Here is a 15411-nt window from a genome sequence, read left to right on the forward strand (position 1 = left end):
TGATCAAGATGGAAATTCTTGCAATTTTATCTATTAAATACAAAATATTTAAAACCTAAGCTGCAGAAACGTTCGGGGCTTAGCTCCATATTGTCACCTCAAGCTGGCATCTTTGGATCGTGACCTGCAGCAGGACCTCTGGCTGATTTTGTCAGTGTCCCCAGGTTAGTGAGTGCAGTTCCAGCTCACCCAACTGAAATCAGCTCTTTGAGCATAGACGAAGGATCAAAGCTGTGACTATCCGGAATGGGTAAAATCACCAAAGCCCTCAGTGGGCGGAGGTTGTGATGGGGCATTTAACACTGAACACAGATCCTGACTGGAGAGGTGGAGGCTTTCAATTCCTGCAGCTCTCCTTTGCAACATGATGTTTAACAGTGGTGGGCTAGCTCGGGCCATGCAGTACATTTCCCCGCTGGTCAGTGGGAAGATCGGAATCTAGTGTTGCTCTTGGGAGGCTCCTGGTGGCAAGCTTAAGAGGCTGGGGGGCTAAGACTGTCCGTTTACAACCTCCCCACCCAGGAAGGTTCAGTGCTGGAGGTGACATCCCCCAACACAGACATCTCTTGCATCCTGTAACACAGGGCTTACAGAAACACCACCACACGGGAAACAGCTGTGACAGGCAGTTCGCACACCTGGCCAGCTGTGTGGAGCCTGATTGACTCTTTGCCCGAGTCCTGGGGAGTCCAGGAGAAAAGGGAGCGAGGAGAATGTCCTTAAATTCAAACCCACCCAGTTTCAGCAATGAAGTGATCATTTTCCAGTTGCTTCAAGCCAGGAGGTGGTTCGATGGAGGCCTGAAGCTGGTTACTGCACGGAGAGCACTCCCTCCCTCCACCTCCTTCACTGCCGACGTGAAGCTGCAGCAAACTGCAGGAAAGATCGCATCAACCAAATTCAGAACTGGAGGCACAACCCAGCTGCCTTGTGTTCCAGACCAGTCTCATAGCAGAGCCGGGGCCTATGGGTGAAGGGGCACCAGGTTCGATAGTGTACAACACAGGTCGAATATTTCACGAGGGCTTCAAGCAAAGTCTGCTCTGGAAACCTGAAGCTTACATGATGAAGAATACGTGAGCGCGTGCGTGTGTGGGTGTGTATATATAAAAACAGAGGGTTCCTAGACTGGCCAACACATTCCATCCTTTCCACAGCCCAGACACCCTCATTGCTGCTTGCATCCTTCCTTCTTCTCCTTCGATTTCTGCCTCACCAGCTTCTCCTCCTGTCGCCTGGTCGGCGGGACACACGTTGGCTCGGAGCAATCGTCCAGGTAGTCATAGAAACCGTCTGGTGGTACAGCACGGGGGTGAGGCAAAGCTGCAACAGGAGGGAGAGTAACACATTACCACCCAACAGGCAGACAGCGATACGGCACAGAGAATAACGGGTTTATGGCAGCAGATTAGAGGCTGGAATCGAATCGAGGGACTCAGGGCGTCTTATTACATAACGCTATTGCCCCATATGATGAACGTGAAGTGTTACCTGGTGGAACAGCAGGAAATAGGTCAGAGGAGTGCTCAGTGTTTTTGGTTTTGAAGGTTGGATCCAGCTCCTCTGCAATGTTTCTGGGGAATGGACACCTATAGCAAAAAAAAATCAATCTCTTTCACAGTGTGTTTTTAAAAAAAAATCATTATTTAATGATACACCTACCACAGCAATAACTCACTCCTGTTACTCTACAGACTTATGGAAACTTTGACTCTTTGGACAATCCCTAGCAAGATCTAGATTTGGGTGGGCAGGTTTTTCATTTACTCTGAAGGCGGAAAGAGTGAACGATGAAAGTTAAAGGGACCCCCCCCTCACCAGCTCCGAGTTTATGCCCAGTGAACAGCAGACCACATGCAGACCACATGGTCCCAGCTTTAGACTCCAGTCTCGCCAAGCGCGTAGATCACAGCCACGTCAACAGGTGGCGCTGCTATCGCTGTCCTCAGTGCTGTTAAGGGGGAGTGGTTGTGTATTTTGGGTAATAAAGGGGTCACTGCATCCTACTCCTTCACAGTGACCACAGCCGGAAATAGCCCCTCCCCTCCTGATAACGCAGATGTAAACATCCTGGGAAACCCCTCACAAAGTGGGGGGGTCACCAACTTCAGCAGAAAACAGGGCATGACTGGAGAGAGGGGAAAGTCCGGATATAAAGTAGGAAGGGTTACGGACACCCATCCCACTGCCTGAAGCCATTCCTCTCCTCTCCACCAGCCCAGCCCCACTGGCTGGTGACCTCACTGGAAGCACATACCTGGTTCTTTGCAGCTGTTCTGTGGGAGACTCTCCTCTCTCTGGACTCTGCTCACCACTCAAAGATGGAAATCCTTCAGAGTTCAGTCGCTCTTGTTGAGCAGAGTCTGCTCGACTCTGAAAAGGAAAGATGACATCAATAAAACCTGCTCCGCCCAACAGCCCCCTTCCCGCCCACCCACCCACCCACCTCCCCCCCTGCCCCACCCGCCCATTCAACGGCTCACCAGTTAACTCAGTAATAAAGCTACACAGACCATGGGTGCCTGTGGTTTGACTCCCAGGCACTGCTGAGTTTAGTAACCTCACGCAGCCTTTGCTGGAGACGAGGAACATTGGTGCAGCTTCCCGCTCCCAACTGACACCCAGTGACTGCTGTTGCAAGCGACGCTGAGCACAGGCATCAGGCGAGGTTAGCTCCGGCCGAAGTGTACGTTAACCCAAGATTAACGTACGAAGATTCTTAACTTCAGCAAAGCACCAGTCATTTACCAGACCATCCAGCGAGGGAGTGGGAAAATCACCACATTCAGGAAAGAGTAAGGAAGAGAACTGCTAAAATGACACATCACAGCCCAGCAGAGAGACAGACAGAGGCTCCCTAATCTCTTACTATAACAGGCAGAGCCATTTGTTTACAGCATTGCTGGGATCTCCACCGCTCTGTAATGGCAGTACCGAGATTGGCATGATGGACTGAATGGCCTTTTCTTTTGCTATATCATCCTATGATTGCCACACAGGCAAACGTTGTTAAAACGCCAAACCAAGTAATGCATGGCAATGGACCATTGCACCAATATTTTGCACCATCGCTCCAACTGTCCATATTTGATACATTTAATCGTGGGATTAAATCAAACAAATTGCATTCTTGGATCAAACTGATGAACTGTACCAGAAACTAATGTTTCACATCCCTGATTTTAAGCACTTTTCCTTACCCGTCTCTTCTGCCTCTCCGAGGAATCATTGCTTTCTTCGGAATACTCTCTCCTGGCCAGCTTCTGGTCCAGCCCCTTGGACTGTTTGTGGGCTTTCAGTTCTTGCCTCTGAATGTATTTTGCTATTTCCTGATGGAAGCAGATTTGGTCTGAGACCTTAGCTTTTGTCAAGTCAAAAGCAAAATGGACAGCGATGTTTATATAAAACGAGCAAACCCTTCAATTTATAAGCAGCCCTTCACAATCGCAAGGTGTACACCAATGGGTTACAGCCAATTAGGTACTTCTTTCAAAGCCAAGTCTGGTCACTGTTGTCATGTAGGAATGGTGGCAGCCAATCCATACACAGCAAGATCTCACAAACAACAATGTGATCATGATCAAATAAGCTGTTTTGTGATGTTATTGAGGGATAAATATTGGCCAGGATACCAGAGAGAACGCCCTTGCTCTGCCATGGGATCATTTACATCTACCCGAGGGGGCATACAGGGCCTGGGTTTAATGCCTCATGCAAAAGACGGCACCTCCAACAGTGCAGCACTCTTTCAGTCCTTCAGTGGAGGGTCAGATCGAATTGCCTGCTCAGGTCTCTGCGGTTGAATCCATGACACCTGTATCAGAGGTATGAGTGCCCCCCACTGAGCTAATAACAACTATTATTAACATCTCATGGTAAAGCCATGATCAATGTTACTATCAGGTGGAGGTCCCAGGAGTTTCAATTGCTGTTTTCTCATCTCTGGATGAGGTGACATCGGGGCCTCGTTCTAGGGCCAGAATAAGAAATCAGCAAAATTAACCTGACATTCAGGGTCTGGGTGACATCCCATTGCTCAGCTACCCAGCATTACCTGGCTACATACTTCACCTACCAAAGTCAACAAAATCTTGGGGTCGTATCTGTTGCATCCAGCAAGTTGGAAATAGGGTGAGGGTTCCCTGTTTGACACCCCACCTTCCCCTCCCTGGCTAGATATTGGGTAATGAAGGGAGGAGCACACTAATGGCAATGACTATGTAACCGAGGCCCACATCGCCCAGGGGAGAAATATCTGGTGTAAAAACCTCAATCAGAAGCCTAATGTTCCTGGTTACACCCACCGCATAAGAATAATCACACCCATTGCCTGGACATTACCTCATCCTGTGCCACCTGTGCTGTGCGAAAGTCCTCCTCCTGGTTCCTTTGGCTCTTTGATTTCTGCAAGAGATTTATTTCGAACATAAAAAGGTCAGGCTTATAGAGGAGACAAGGAGTAGAACAATGCAAAAAGGAAAAGGCCACAATATTTTGAGAAGGAACCCTTTAGGGCAGAGTCACAGTCAGCAGCACCTCAGAGAATTGAATGCCTGTACTTACTCCCAGCCACGTACCTATCCACCTCTCTTCTGCACAAAGTTAACCAGCTTTGACTCAGCTGCTTTCAAAGTGGAATGCACCCCACAGTCATCACGGAGATAAAAAAAACACTTCATTCCTTCTCGAAAGTCCAGTTCCTTGGCCAGGAACGTTTCCAATTAAAAGCTCACACTTTTATGGCACTTTTCTGATTAATTGGGTTCCTAACTTGCAGGAAAAGCTGCCAATATTGTGAACCATCTCCAAACTGAACTATAATGAAAGCTTTTAACATTGGATTGGGCGAATGTGGGAGTTGCCATGGTTAATGAGCGGCCCCTCCAACAACACCTTGCATGTACGTGGCATTTTTAATGTAGTAAAATGTTCTAAAGCATTTCACCGAAATGTTATCGGTTCAAACCTGACACCTAATGTCTCCCATCCATCCTAACATCTAAATAACAGATCAGTTTTAAAAGCAAAATTACATTAAGCACTGACTGAGTATGAAAAAGTCTTTCGGACGGAAATTCAGTAAGCCTGGACCAGTAGATATTCTGCATTTACCCTCCAGAGATGCTTCTCCAAGTTTAGATCACCTCAATACTTGCCAGTTTCCAGCTGTTCACTAGACTCTCTCAAAATATCAACAGCATCTTTATGACATTCTACAATGAGAAACAATTTCAGGAGATATTCGGACAGGTGGCCAACAGCTTGGTCAAAGGGGTTTGTTATAAGCAACGTCTTAAAGGAGCAGAGGGAGGTACAGAGTCGGGGAGGTTTAGAGGGAGAATTCCACAGTTTAGAGTTTAGGCAGCTGAAGGCACAGCCATTAATTGAGGAACGATGAAAGTCAGGGATGCACAAGACCTCAGAATTGGAAGAGCTCGGTGACCCTGGAGAGTTGTAGGGGCTGGAGGAGGTTCCAGAGATAGGGGGGGTCGTAGGGCTGGAGGAGGTTCCAGAGATAGGGAGGGTCGTAGGGCTGGAGGAGGTTCCAGAGATAGGGAGGGTCGTAGGGCTGGAGGAGGTTCCAGAGATAGGGAGGGTCGTAGGGCTGGTGGAGGTTCCAGAGATAGGGAGGGTCGTAGGGCTGGAGGAGGTTCCAGAGATAGGGAGGGTCGTAGGGCTGGAGGAGGTTCCAGAGATAGGGAGGGTAATAGGGCTGGAGGAGGTTCCAGAGATAGGGAGGTTTTAGTGAACATATAGTGATCATGAGGACAATCAGATGCTTGAACCCATTGAGCTATTAGATGGATCAGCCCTGCCCCACTATAATGACTGGAGACCCCCCCACTCCCAAACTGTCCCGCACCACAATCGAAGCATCAAAACCCAATAACTCCAACTGAGCTCACGTACCAGCTGCACCATCCTCACTTCCTCCTCCTCCTGCAAGAGACGGGCCAATGCTTCATCTCGCTGCAGTTGCTCCTGGTCACTCTCGTAAGAATCTCTGATATTCAACTGTGCAACTTCCCTGTCCAGGGGGTTTTGCTCGTGTCTGCTCCACACCCTCTTCTCTATATTAAAAACATACATCAAAAACCGGTTACACTCTCCCCTCCTCAAATGACCAACCCCTGCGAGGGTGGCCGAAACAGGATCATGGACGCCCCTCCTGACGGGCTAATCTTCATGTGCAAGTGGGGCCTGGTTATTCCACTCTGGGGGGCATCACAGCCCAACCAATGTCAAGTGAGAAAAGCGGAGAGCAATCAGGGCAGGAATCCTGGTCGTCTTTCTCCATTTCTCACCCCAGCAAGTTGGAGTTGAAGTTTATTATGGCGTCCAACAGCACTGGGCACCTCATCACATCCGGTCACTCCCCTCGATCCCTCCCTCAGTAACGTGCCCTGCTCTGTGAAGGGGGCGGGGTACGAATGTATGTGGCTGTTGCTCCAGCACAGCACTGACTGGAAGCCCCTAGCCTGGCCTTCAGCTTAAAAAGAAACCCATTTTTGTAAGATCCATCCAGTCATTTATGGTCCCCTTTATGTTCAACGAGCTGAGAGAGCGCCAAAGCCAAAATACCTGTCGCTGAAGGGAATCTGATCAAGTGACTCAGAATTTATTAGGCGTTTTGAGAAGGTAAAAGAACAAAAGACCGAAGGGAGATTAGGGGGAGTTTTAGTGGGACATGGAACATTGCATCATCACATGTGGTGGAAATAGGATCCAGAAAAACTTTTTACAAAGAGGAGGTAAAAAGAAGAAAATTGAAAAAGACTCAGGGGGCAGGAGAATGGACTAAGGGGATAACTCAGAGAGTCAGCTCATCCGCGATGGGCTGAATGGCCTCTGCCCATGCTGCAAATTCAATTGATCCTCAATGGAGAAGTGTCCCCTGCTCGTGGTTTGACATACTAGCCCTCGCGTCACCCCTCCAGCGGCACCGCTGGTGCTGGCCGTCGCTCTGTGGGTAGTGCACTCTCTCGCTTTCAAGGTACAAGATTGTGGATTCAAGTCCCCACCCAAAAGCTGGAGGGCAGAGGTCTCTGGTGCAGTGCTGAAGGATTGCTGCATGAACAGACAGAGCAATGACAGGGGGATGTACAGTCACTGCAGCCTGGGAAATGACTCTTTGTTTAAACTGAGAGATTGAGCGTGTGCAATCCTCCTTGTGACAACCAAATCCTACTCGCTTAGGCTCCCTCTCTATATTGGGCTGGTCTGATGACAGGACACCCTGGTGATGCACCTATCCCCTCCAAGCTCCAACTGGGACTATCCACAGGGTAGCAGAGCAGAGTTTACCTCTGTGCCTGTGCATCTCTTCACCCGCTCCATACAGTTCAGCCTCAAGCGCCACTCTCCTCTGGTTCCTCAGCTCTTCCTCCTCCTGTAACCTCCGGGCCACTTCCTACAAATCCAACACAAGGAGGTTAGTCACATCTCAGCCCTTAGGAAAACCTTTGCTTAAGATCCCGTTCAGATTTCTAAACAGAAATTGGAAAATCCTGCGATTATTGAAGTCTCCAAGTGAACAGAATAAATAAATAATGCAGGAGCCCAAAAGGGGGAGGTGGGTGGGTAGGGAGGGGAAGTCAGTCAAAGCAGAGAACAAAATTCAGCTGGGGATCCCATTCCTGCTTCAGAGCTAGAGAGTGGACAATACAAGAGGGTCAGGTTAACCTGAACCCCAGCGAGAGTCAGCACCTTCAGGAGAGGAGGGGGAGCTGAACCCCAGTGAGAGTCAGCACCTTCAGGAGAGGAGGGGAGCTGAACCCCAGTGAGAGTCAGCACCTTCAGGAGAGGAGGGGAGCTGAACCCCAGTGAGAGTCAGCACCTTCAGGAGAGGAGGGGGAGCTGAATCCCAGTGAGGGTCAGCACCTTCAGGAGAGGAGGGGAGCTGAACCCCAGTGAGAGTCAGCACCTTCAGGAGAGGAGGGGGAGCTGAACCCCAGTGAGAGTCAGCACCTTCAGGAGAGGAGGAGACCTGAACCCCAGTGAGACTCAGCACCTTCAGGAGAGGAGGGGAGCTGAACCCCAGTGAGAGTCAGCACCTTCAGGAGAGGAGGGGAGCTGAGCCCCAGTGAGGGTCAGCACCTTCAGGAGAGGAGGGGAGCTGAACCCCAGTGAGAGTCGCACCTTCAGGAGAGGAGGGGGGCCTGAACCCCAGTGAGAGTCAGCACCTTCAGGAGAGGAGGGGAGCTGAACCCCAGTGAGTCAGCACCTTCAGGAGAGGAGGGGAGTTGAACCCCAGTGAGAGTCAGCACCTTCAGGAGAGGAGGGGAAGCTGAACCCCAGTGAGAGTCAGCACCTTCAGGGTGAGGGGGTGGGGAAGGGTAAAGGGAAGGGGTTTAACAATTGAAAGTGATTAAACTGTGCAGGTTTATCAGAACAGGGACACATGCATGAATAGTAGCTGATTTCAAATGAATTCTGATTGTAGGAGGGGAATGAGAATGCAGACAGCAGGCAGGGTGATCACAACAAACTGAGTTGGTGGGGAACTTTAACAACAACTCTCTCACATGTGTTGACAGGAAACAAAACACTGACCAGAGCCTGTTCCAGGAAGCAGCAGTTTAGAAACCGGTAAAATCAAACAGCTCACTGCTAACCCTGAGTAAGATCAAAACTGAGAGATGAGGCCACAATAAAACCAGCCAAGGATCCTCAAGGGGCCCAGTATCAGGGGCTTTTTACTAAAGTGGGGTCTGACGCCCTCCACTTTTCATCAGCACCAGAGTTTACCAAAATATCACCAAGTCCCTAAGAAATGGATTATTACTAACATCAGAAAACACAGACACTGATCCTCTCCCTCCTGGGAACCCACAGGCACAGAGCTGAGGGGGGGAATTACAGGAATTAGGAAGATGGTCTCATTGACAATCCCCAGCGCTGTAACCCCCTCCGGCCCCTCTGCGCTCCCTCTAACCCCCTCCGCCCTCCCTCTAACCCCCTCCAACCCCTCCGCGCTCCCTCTAACCCCCTCCGGCACCTCCGCGCTCCCTCTAACCCCCTCCGGCACCTCCGCGCTCCCTCTAACCCCCTCCGCCCTCCCTCTAACCCCCTCCGCGCTCCCTCTAACCCCCTCTGGCCCCTCAGCGCTCCCTCTAACCCCCTCCGCCCTCCCTCTAACCCCCTCCAGCCCCTCGGCGCTCCCTCTGACCCCCTCCGCGCTCCCTCTGACCCCCTCCGCGCTCCCTCTGACCCCCTCCGCGCTCCCTCTGACCGCCTCCAGCTCGGGCCTCTTGCCCATCCCCGATTTTCACTCCTCCAGCCCTGGTGGCTGTGCCTGCAGCTGCCCGAACTCTGGAGTTCACTCCCTGATCCTCTCTGCCTCCCTCTTGCCCTTTAAGAGGCTCCTTAAATGCCACCTCTTTGACCAAACCCTTGGCGTCCTTTTCTAACATCTCCCACTGTGACGCGGCTTCAAATTCCGTCCGCTAAATCGCTCCTGCGCTGCGCCTCGAGACGTTTCACCATGTTGAAGGTGCTATATAAATGCAGGTGTCTGTTGTTGCACTTGTTAAAACCTTCCTCTGAAAAGCTGTCTGCTCTCCCCTCCTCAAAGACCCTCTTTAAAAAACTATTTGACCAAGCGCTAGGCGTTAAAGCCTCTTTACATACAGGCTGCCAGGTTTAGTTTGGTCACACTCCTGTGGGCTGTGTTGAAGGCGCTATATAAACACGAGTTGCTGTTGAATCATCTGTCTGTGCAGATTTGTTTGCTCTCAGGTCGGGCCCTTCCATTTAGCCTCAGTGCCCTCGCATCAAGAGGGGACAAAGATTCAGGCCTTTGACCCAATCCATGACCCTGAAACCACTGGATTCCAAGCTACAAGAAAAATGCTGAATAGTAATCCTTGTATTTGGATTTGCTAATCTGCACGTAGCGCAGCAGCACTGATGCCCAGTGACAAATATCCTACCCCCAGTGGGCCATCCGGGGTCACAGAGGGTGATCCAACAGCCATTCACAACTGACCTGGACTGTACTTAGAAACGGAGCAGGTATCCACAATAAAACTCTGCGCAATGTCCCATACCCCTAGGGGGGCCAGTGGGTGGGGAGATTGGGGGCAGACAGATACTCCCTGGTGAGCTGCACAGACCGGGAATTAATCCCCAGTGTGTGTGGAGTCAGGTGCTCTTAGGCAGGGGGCAAGCGGGGGGGAGGGGGGGGTTGCGCAATAACCAGCCACAGTGTCTCGTCAGGGGAGGGGAGGGAAGGGGAAGATGCTGATCTTTTAACCCTTCAGGTCAGGCCAATGATTGTTGCTGGAAAGTACAAGAGGCGAGTGAGGGTCAGATGGGTCTTGGATGTGATGCTCTCCTCCCATGGTGGAATAGCCCAATGAAATGGATATCTAGGCTCAAAATTGGACACTTGGATAAGTTACAGGAGAACATTGGCTAACCCTTGTTTTTTTTTTTAAAAACTGAAGCAGCATTCCTCTTGCCTGAGGCCACAAAGTAACTTTCAGCATGATATTCAACTGTGTTATGCATCACACAGGAGAGGGGCAGAGAGGGGGGGGGGGCGAGCAGGGGGGAGGGGGGGGGCAAGCAGGGGGGAGGGGGGGGCGAGCAGGAGGGAGGGGGGGCGAGCAGGAGGGAGGGGGGGCGAGCAGGGGGGAGGGGGGGCGAGCAGGGGAGGGGGGGGCGAGCAGGGGAGGGGGGGGCGGCGAGCAGGGGAGGGGGGGGGGGCGGCGAGCAGGGGAGGGGGGGGCGGCGAGCAGGGGAGGGGGGGGCGGCGAGCAGGGGAGGTGGGGGGGCGGCGAGCAGGGGAGGGGGGGGGGGCGGCGAGCAGGGGAGGGGTGGGGGGCGGCGAGCAGGGGAGGGGGGGGGGCGGCGAGCAGGGGAGGTGGGGGGGCGGCGAGCCAGATCAGGAGAGAGTGAGAGAAACAGAGTGAGTCGGGGAGAGAAGGGGGAAGAGAGGGAAAAAGTTAAGGGAAAGAGAAAGACTTGCATTTCTATAGCACCTTCCAGAAGCTCATGCAAAGTGTTTCAGATTGAATGAAGTATTTCTGAAATGTAGTTACTGCTGTAGGAGACATGGCAGCTAATTTACACACAGCAGGATCCCACAATGAGCAATGCAGTGATGAGCAGGTGATGTGTTTTTGTGACATTGGTTAAGGGATACATATTGTCGGGACACTGAGGGGAATGTCCCTGCTCCCGAGGGAGTCGTGCCCACCTGAGGGGGTCCCGGTTTCTAGTTAGTACACCTGATGGTGCAGCAATCCCTCAGGACTGGAGGTGGGAGCCCAGGTTTTTATGATCAGACCGTAAAGCTTCTCCTTTAATCCCACTCCTGTAATTACACCTGCCCCCACAGGGGGGTGCTGAACTTCCACATTCACCGCAAGACCCTGGATTTTCTCTCACCTTCCTGAACATGACTATTCCATCGGAACATAGGAGCAGGGCTAGGCCATTCAGCCCCTCGAACCTGCCCCACTATTTGATAAAACCATGGCTGATCTGATTGTGGGGGGGTCTGAACTCACTTTCCTGTCTACCCACCACCCCCACCCACCCCCCACCAATAACCCTCGACTCCCTCGTCTATCAAAAATCTGTCTAACTCAGCCCTGAATAAATTCAGCAAACCTAGCCTCCACAGCTCCCTGGGGAAGAGAACTCCATAGACTAATGACACTTAAAACTGAGACCTTTTTCTCAAAACTGTGTCCTTTGTTTCTTGTGCCTCCCACCGCTCGCTATCCTCCTGGTATCCAGCCCTGTGAAGCACCCTCAGAATCTGATGTGTTTCAATAAGATTACCCTCTCATCCTTCTAAACACCAATGGGTACAGGCCTGACCTGCCCAACCTTTCCTCATAGGATAACCCCCTCATCCCTGGAATGAGTCGAGTGGACAATCTCTGAACTACTTCTAACGCAATTATATCCTTTTTCAAATAAGGAGGCCAAAACTGTACACAGTGCTCCAGATGTGGTCTGACCAAGGCCCACATGTGCAGCTGCAGTAAAACATCCTTACTTTTATATTCCATTTTCCTTTGCAATAATCACCAACATTCCATTTGCCTTCCTAATCCCTTAATCTCTGCATATTAACTTCTTGTTAATTCATGTACCAGGACACCCAGATCCCTCTGTACCAATGCGTTTTGCAATCTGTCCCCATTTAGATAAAATGCTGTTTTTTTATTCTTCCAGCCAGAGTTCACATTTTCCCACATTTCTCTTTTTTCATGGGATGTGGGCATTTGTTGCCCATCCCTAATTGCCCCTGAACAGGGGGGCTTGCTCGGTCATTTGAGAGGGTGGTTAATAGTCAACCACATTGCTGTGGGTCTGGAGTCACAAGTAGACCAGACCAGGTAAGGACAGCAGATTCCCTGCCCTAAAGGACATTAGTGAAGCAGGTGGGTTTTTATGCCAATCGGTGATCGTTTCGTGCTCACCATGACTGAGACGAGCTTCATTCTCCAGGTTTATTGCTCCAATTTAAATCCCACCATCTGGCCAATGGTGGGATTTGAACCTGTGCCCCCAGAACATTAGCCCGGGCCTGTGGATTACTGGTTGTGACATTACCACGACACCACCATCATCCCCTACCCACCTCCCCCCAACCCATCTGCCAAATTTTTGCCCACTCACTTAACCTATCCACATCCCTTTATAGACTCTTTACCTCCTCTTAACAACTTGCTTCCTTACTTACCTTGTTGCCGACGGCCAATTAACTACTGTGCCTTCCACCAGATCATTGATGTAGATTGCAGATAGCTGAGGCCCCAGCACTGATCCCTGTGGCTCTCCACGAGTTACACCTTGTCAACCCGAAAAAGGCCCATTCACCCCTACTCTCTGCTACCTGTTAGCTAACCAATTCTCTATCCATGCTGAGATGTTACCCCCTACACTACGCCATGAGTTCTTATGTTGTGTAAGAACCTTTGACATGGCAGCTTATCAAATGCCTTTTGGAAATCTAAGTACACCACATCTACAGGGTCCCCTTTATCCACCCTTGCTTGTTACACCCTCAAAAAACTCTTAATAAATTAGTTAAACATGATTTCCCTTTCGCAAAACATTGTTGACTCTGCCTGATCCCATTAAGATATTCTAAGTATCCTGCTATAACCTCCTTAATAATGGATAATTTTCCTAAGACAGATGTTAGGCTAACAGGCCAGAAGTTTCCTGCTTGGTCTCCCTCCTTTCTTGAATGAAGGTGTTACGCTGCTATTAAGGTATTACCTCGCTGGGGCTCTTCCAGGATCTACTTCTTGTTGGGGTTAGTTCCCAGGTTGCTGCTTCTCTTCCAGTATCGCACCCAAGAGCCACTCAGTGTGCACGAGTATTAGCAAACTATTGGGCCATGGGGGTCATCACACCCTCCAATGCTCTCAGAACAGTTTATCCTCTCTCCTCCTCAGTTTATAACATCAAACAGCCAAGGTTGAGGAGAGTTGGACAGCAGTTACCCCTGTACCCAGTTTCAGAATTGGATGTTCCTGTTTAATGTTTAGTTACTGGGAGAGATACGGAGGACTGAAGGCCAACATTATTAAGGCTGGAGTACTCATTTCTCCCTCCGTTCTCTGCATTGAGTATTGGCTAGTTCACAACTCAACACTTCGCTGCCCACTCCACTAACCTATGATCATTCCAACTTGACACACTAGTTGCTTACGACACTAGCCAGTCATCTAGCCAGATTCACTAGTTCCTCACTCCACTAACCTGACGTCTAACCCAATTAACCTGATCCTCTACCTGATCGCTGTACCAGCCCGACTCCATTGCACCAACTGTGGCCTAAACCAATATGCAAAATACAATATACAAAAGGCAATCTCTTCTTTGCCTCCTCCTATCACTGGCCCTCTATCCAGCTTTACCTGTCCCACCACCCCCCCCCACCTTAAACAGCTTATACTTCACCACATTTCTATATTTCTTTAGTTCTGGTGAAGGGTCATACGGACTCGAAACATTAACTGTGCTCCTCTCCGCAGATGCTGTCAGACCTGCTGAGTTTTTCCGGGTATTTTTGTTTTGGTTTCAGATTTCCAGCATCCGCAGTATTTTGCTTTTACCGATGTACAAACTGCTCACCCCAGTAACCTGCTGTCTAAGCCGATACTAAGTGGAATGAAAATCCAGTGTTAGATGGTTTAACAGGTTAGATGGTCTAACCTGTTTCACTATCCGTCGTTGGAGGGTTAACTCGAGCTGGAAGTGTCATGTGTTTGGAATGTTGACAGGGTGCAGACTGATAGCTCCTCCAGCCCAACAATTCCTCAGACAGACAGGCAGCGGGGGATTCTTGGCACCCGGGATAGCACTCACAGGCAAAAGGTTCCCCGACACAAACATCTGGCTCCGGCATCTGACAAGCTTCCAGCTGCTGAACAGACAGCAGCCTGACTGGGCACTGCAACACCACCCCCTGCTGGCACACCACGGTAAACCCAAATCTTAAAAACTGTCACAGCAGGTTTCACACGTTGAAACAGACAGCCGAGGCAAAAGGAATGAAGGGCCACATGAACAAGTGAGATCAACTAAGGTAATTGGCAAAAGCAGCAGAGATGGGAGGTTTATTTATTTATTTTACACAGTGAGCTGTGAGGATGCGGAATGCACTGCCTGAACGGGCGGTGGGAGAAGATGGAGCAGAAAAATTCCAGAGGCAATCACATAAATACTTGAAAAAGGAGAAATCTGCAGGGCTGTGGGGCTAATTGGATAGAGGAAGCAGAGGTATAGTGGGCTGAAAGGCCTCCTTCTGGGCAGCATCATTCTACGATTGTAAATGGGATCAAAGTTAAAACTCATTTTTAACCTACAGAATTTTATGGAAAATAGGAAGCTGATATCCCAGAGGACACTGATGTATTTGCGTGTGCTGCACCTGTACCTCTTGATGTGATCTACTGTGCGCAACAAATACTTGCATTTATGGAGCACCTTTAACTAAGCAAAACATCCCAGAGTGCTTCACATGAACAAAATTTAACACTAAGCCCCATAAGGAGATGTTAGGACAGATGAGGTTCTGTTTTACAGAGCACCTTAAAGAGATGAGGAGGCATAGAGAAGTGAAGTAGTTTAAGGAGGGAATTCCAGACCTTGGGACCTAGACAGCTGAAGGCACGGCCACCAGCGGAGGAGTTAAAATCAGGGATGCACAACAGACCACAATTGGACGAGCGCAGAGATCTCAAGAGTTATGGGGTTGGATGAGTTTGGAGCGACTAGACCATGGAGAGGTTTGAACACAAGATTGAGGATTTGAAAACTGAGGCTTTGTCAGACCTGCAGCCAACGTAGATCATCAGGCACAGGGCTGATGTGTGAACGAGACGTGGCGCGAGTTAGGATATGATTGGATGAGCTCAGGTTTACAGAGGGTGGAAG

The 15411-nt window shown here is 50.2% G+C and overlaps 1 protein-coding gene across 2 annotated transcripts in view; it reads right to left on the reverse strand.

The window, feature by feature from the left end:
- LOC144690433 (uncharacterized) overlaps positions 1-15411 on the reverse strand; it is a 53419-nt gene continuing 38008 nt past the window's right edge. Inside the window, exons 6-12 of one of the 2 annotated variants that reach the window (XM_078557938.1) lie at positions 7306-7411; positions 5929-6071; positions 4342-4404; positions 3201-3329; positions 2258-2373; positions 1492-1589; positions 1-1323 (exon numbers count right to left, since the gene is read on the reverse strand). In XM_078557938.1, coding sequence (XP_078414064.1) covers positions 1169-1323; positions 1492-1589; positions 2258-2373; positions 3201-3329; positions 4342-4404; positions 5929-6071; positions 7306-7411 — 810 coding nt within the window. In that variant the 3' untranslated portion in view covers positions 1-1168. Of the gene's footprint in view, positions 1324-1491; positions 1590-2257; positions 2374-3200; positions 3330-4341; positions 4405-5910; positions 6072-7305; positions 7412-15411 lie in introns of both variants that reach the window. The other variant, XM_078557937.1, reaches the window with a different exon arrangement.

This window comes from Cetorhinus maximus, chromosome 15, assembly GCF_964194155.1.
Source record: "Cetorhinus maximus chromosome 15, sCetMax3.hap1.1, whole genome shotgun sequence".
NCBI lineage: Eukaryota > Metazoa > Chordata > Chondrichthyes > Lamniformes > Cetorhinidae > Cetorhinus > Cetorhinus maximus.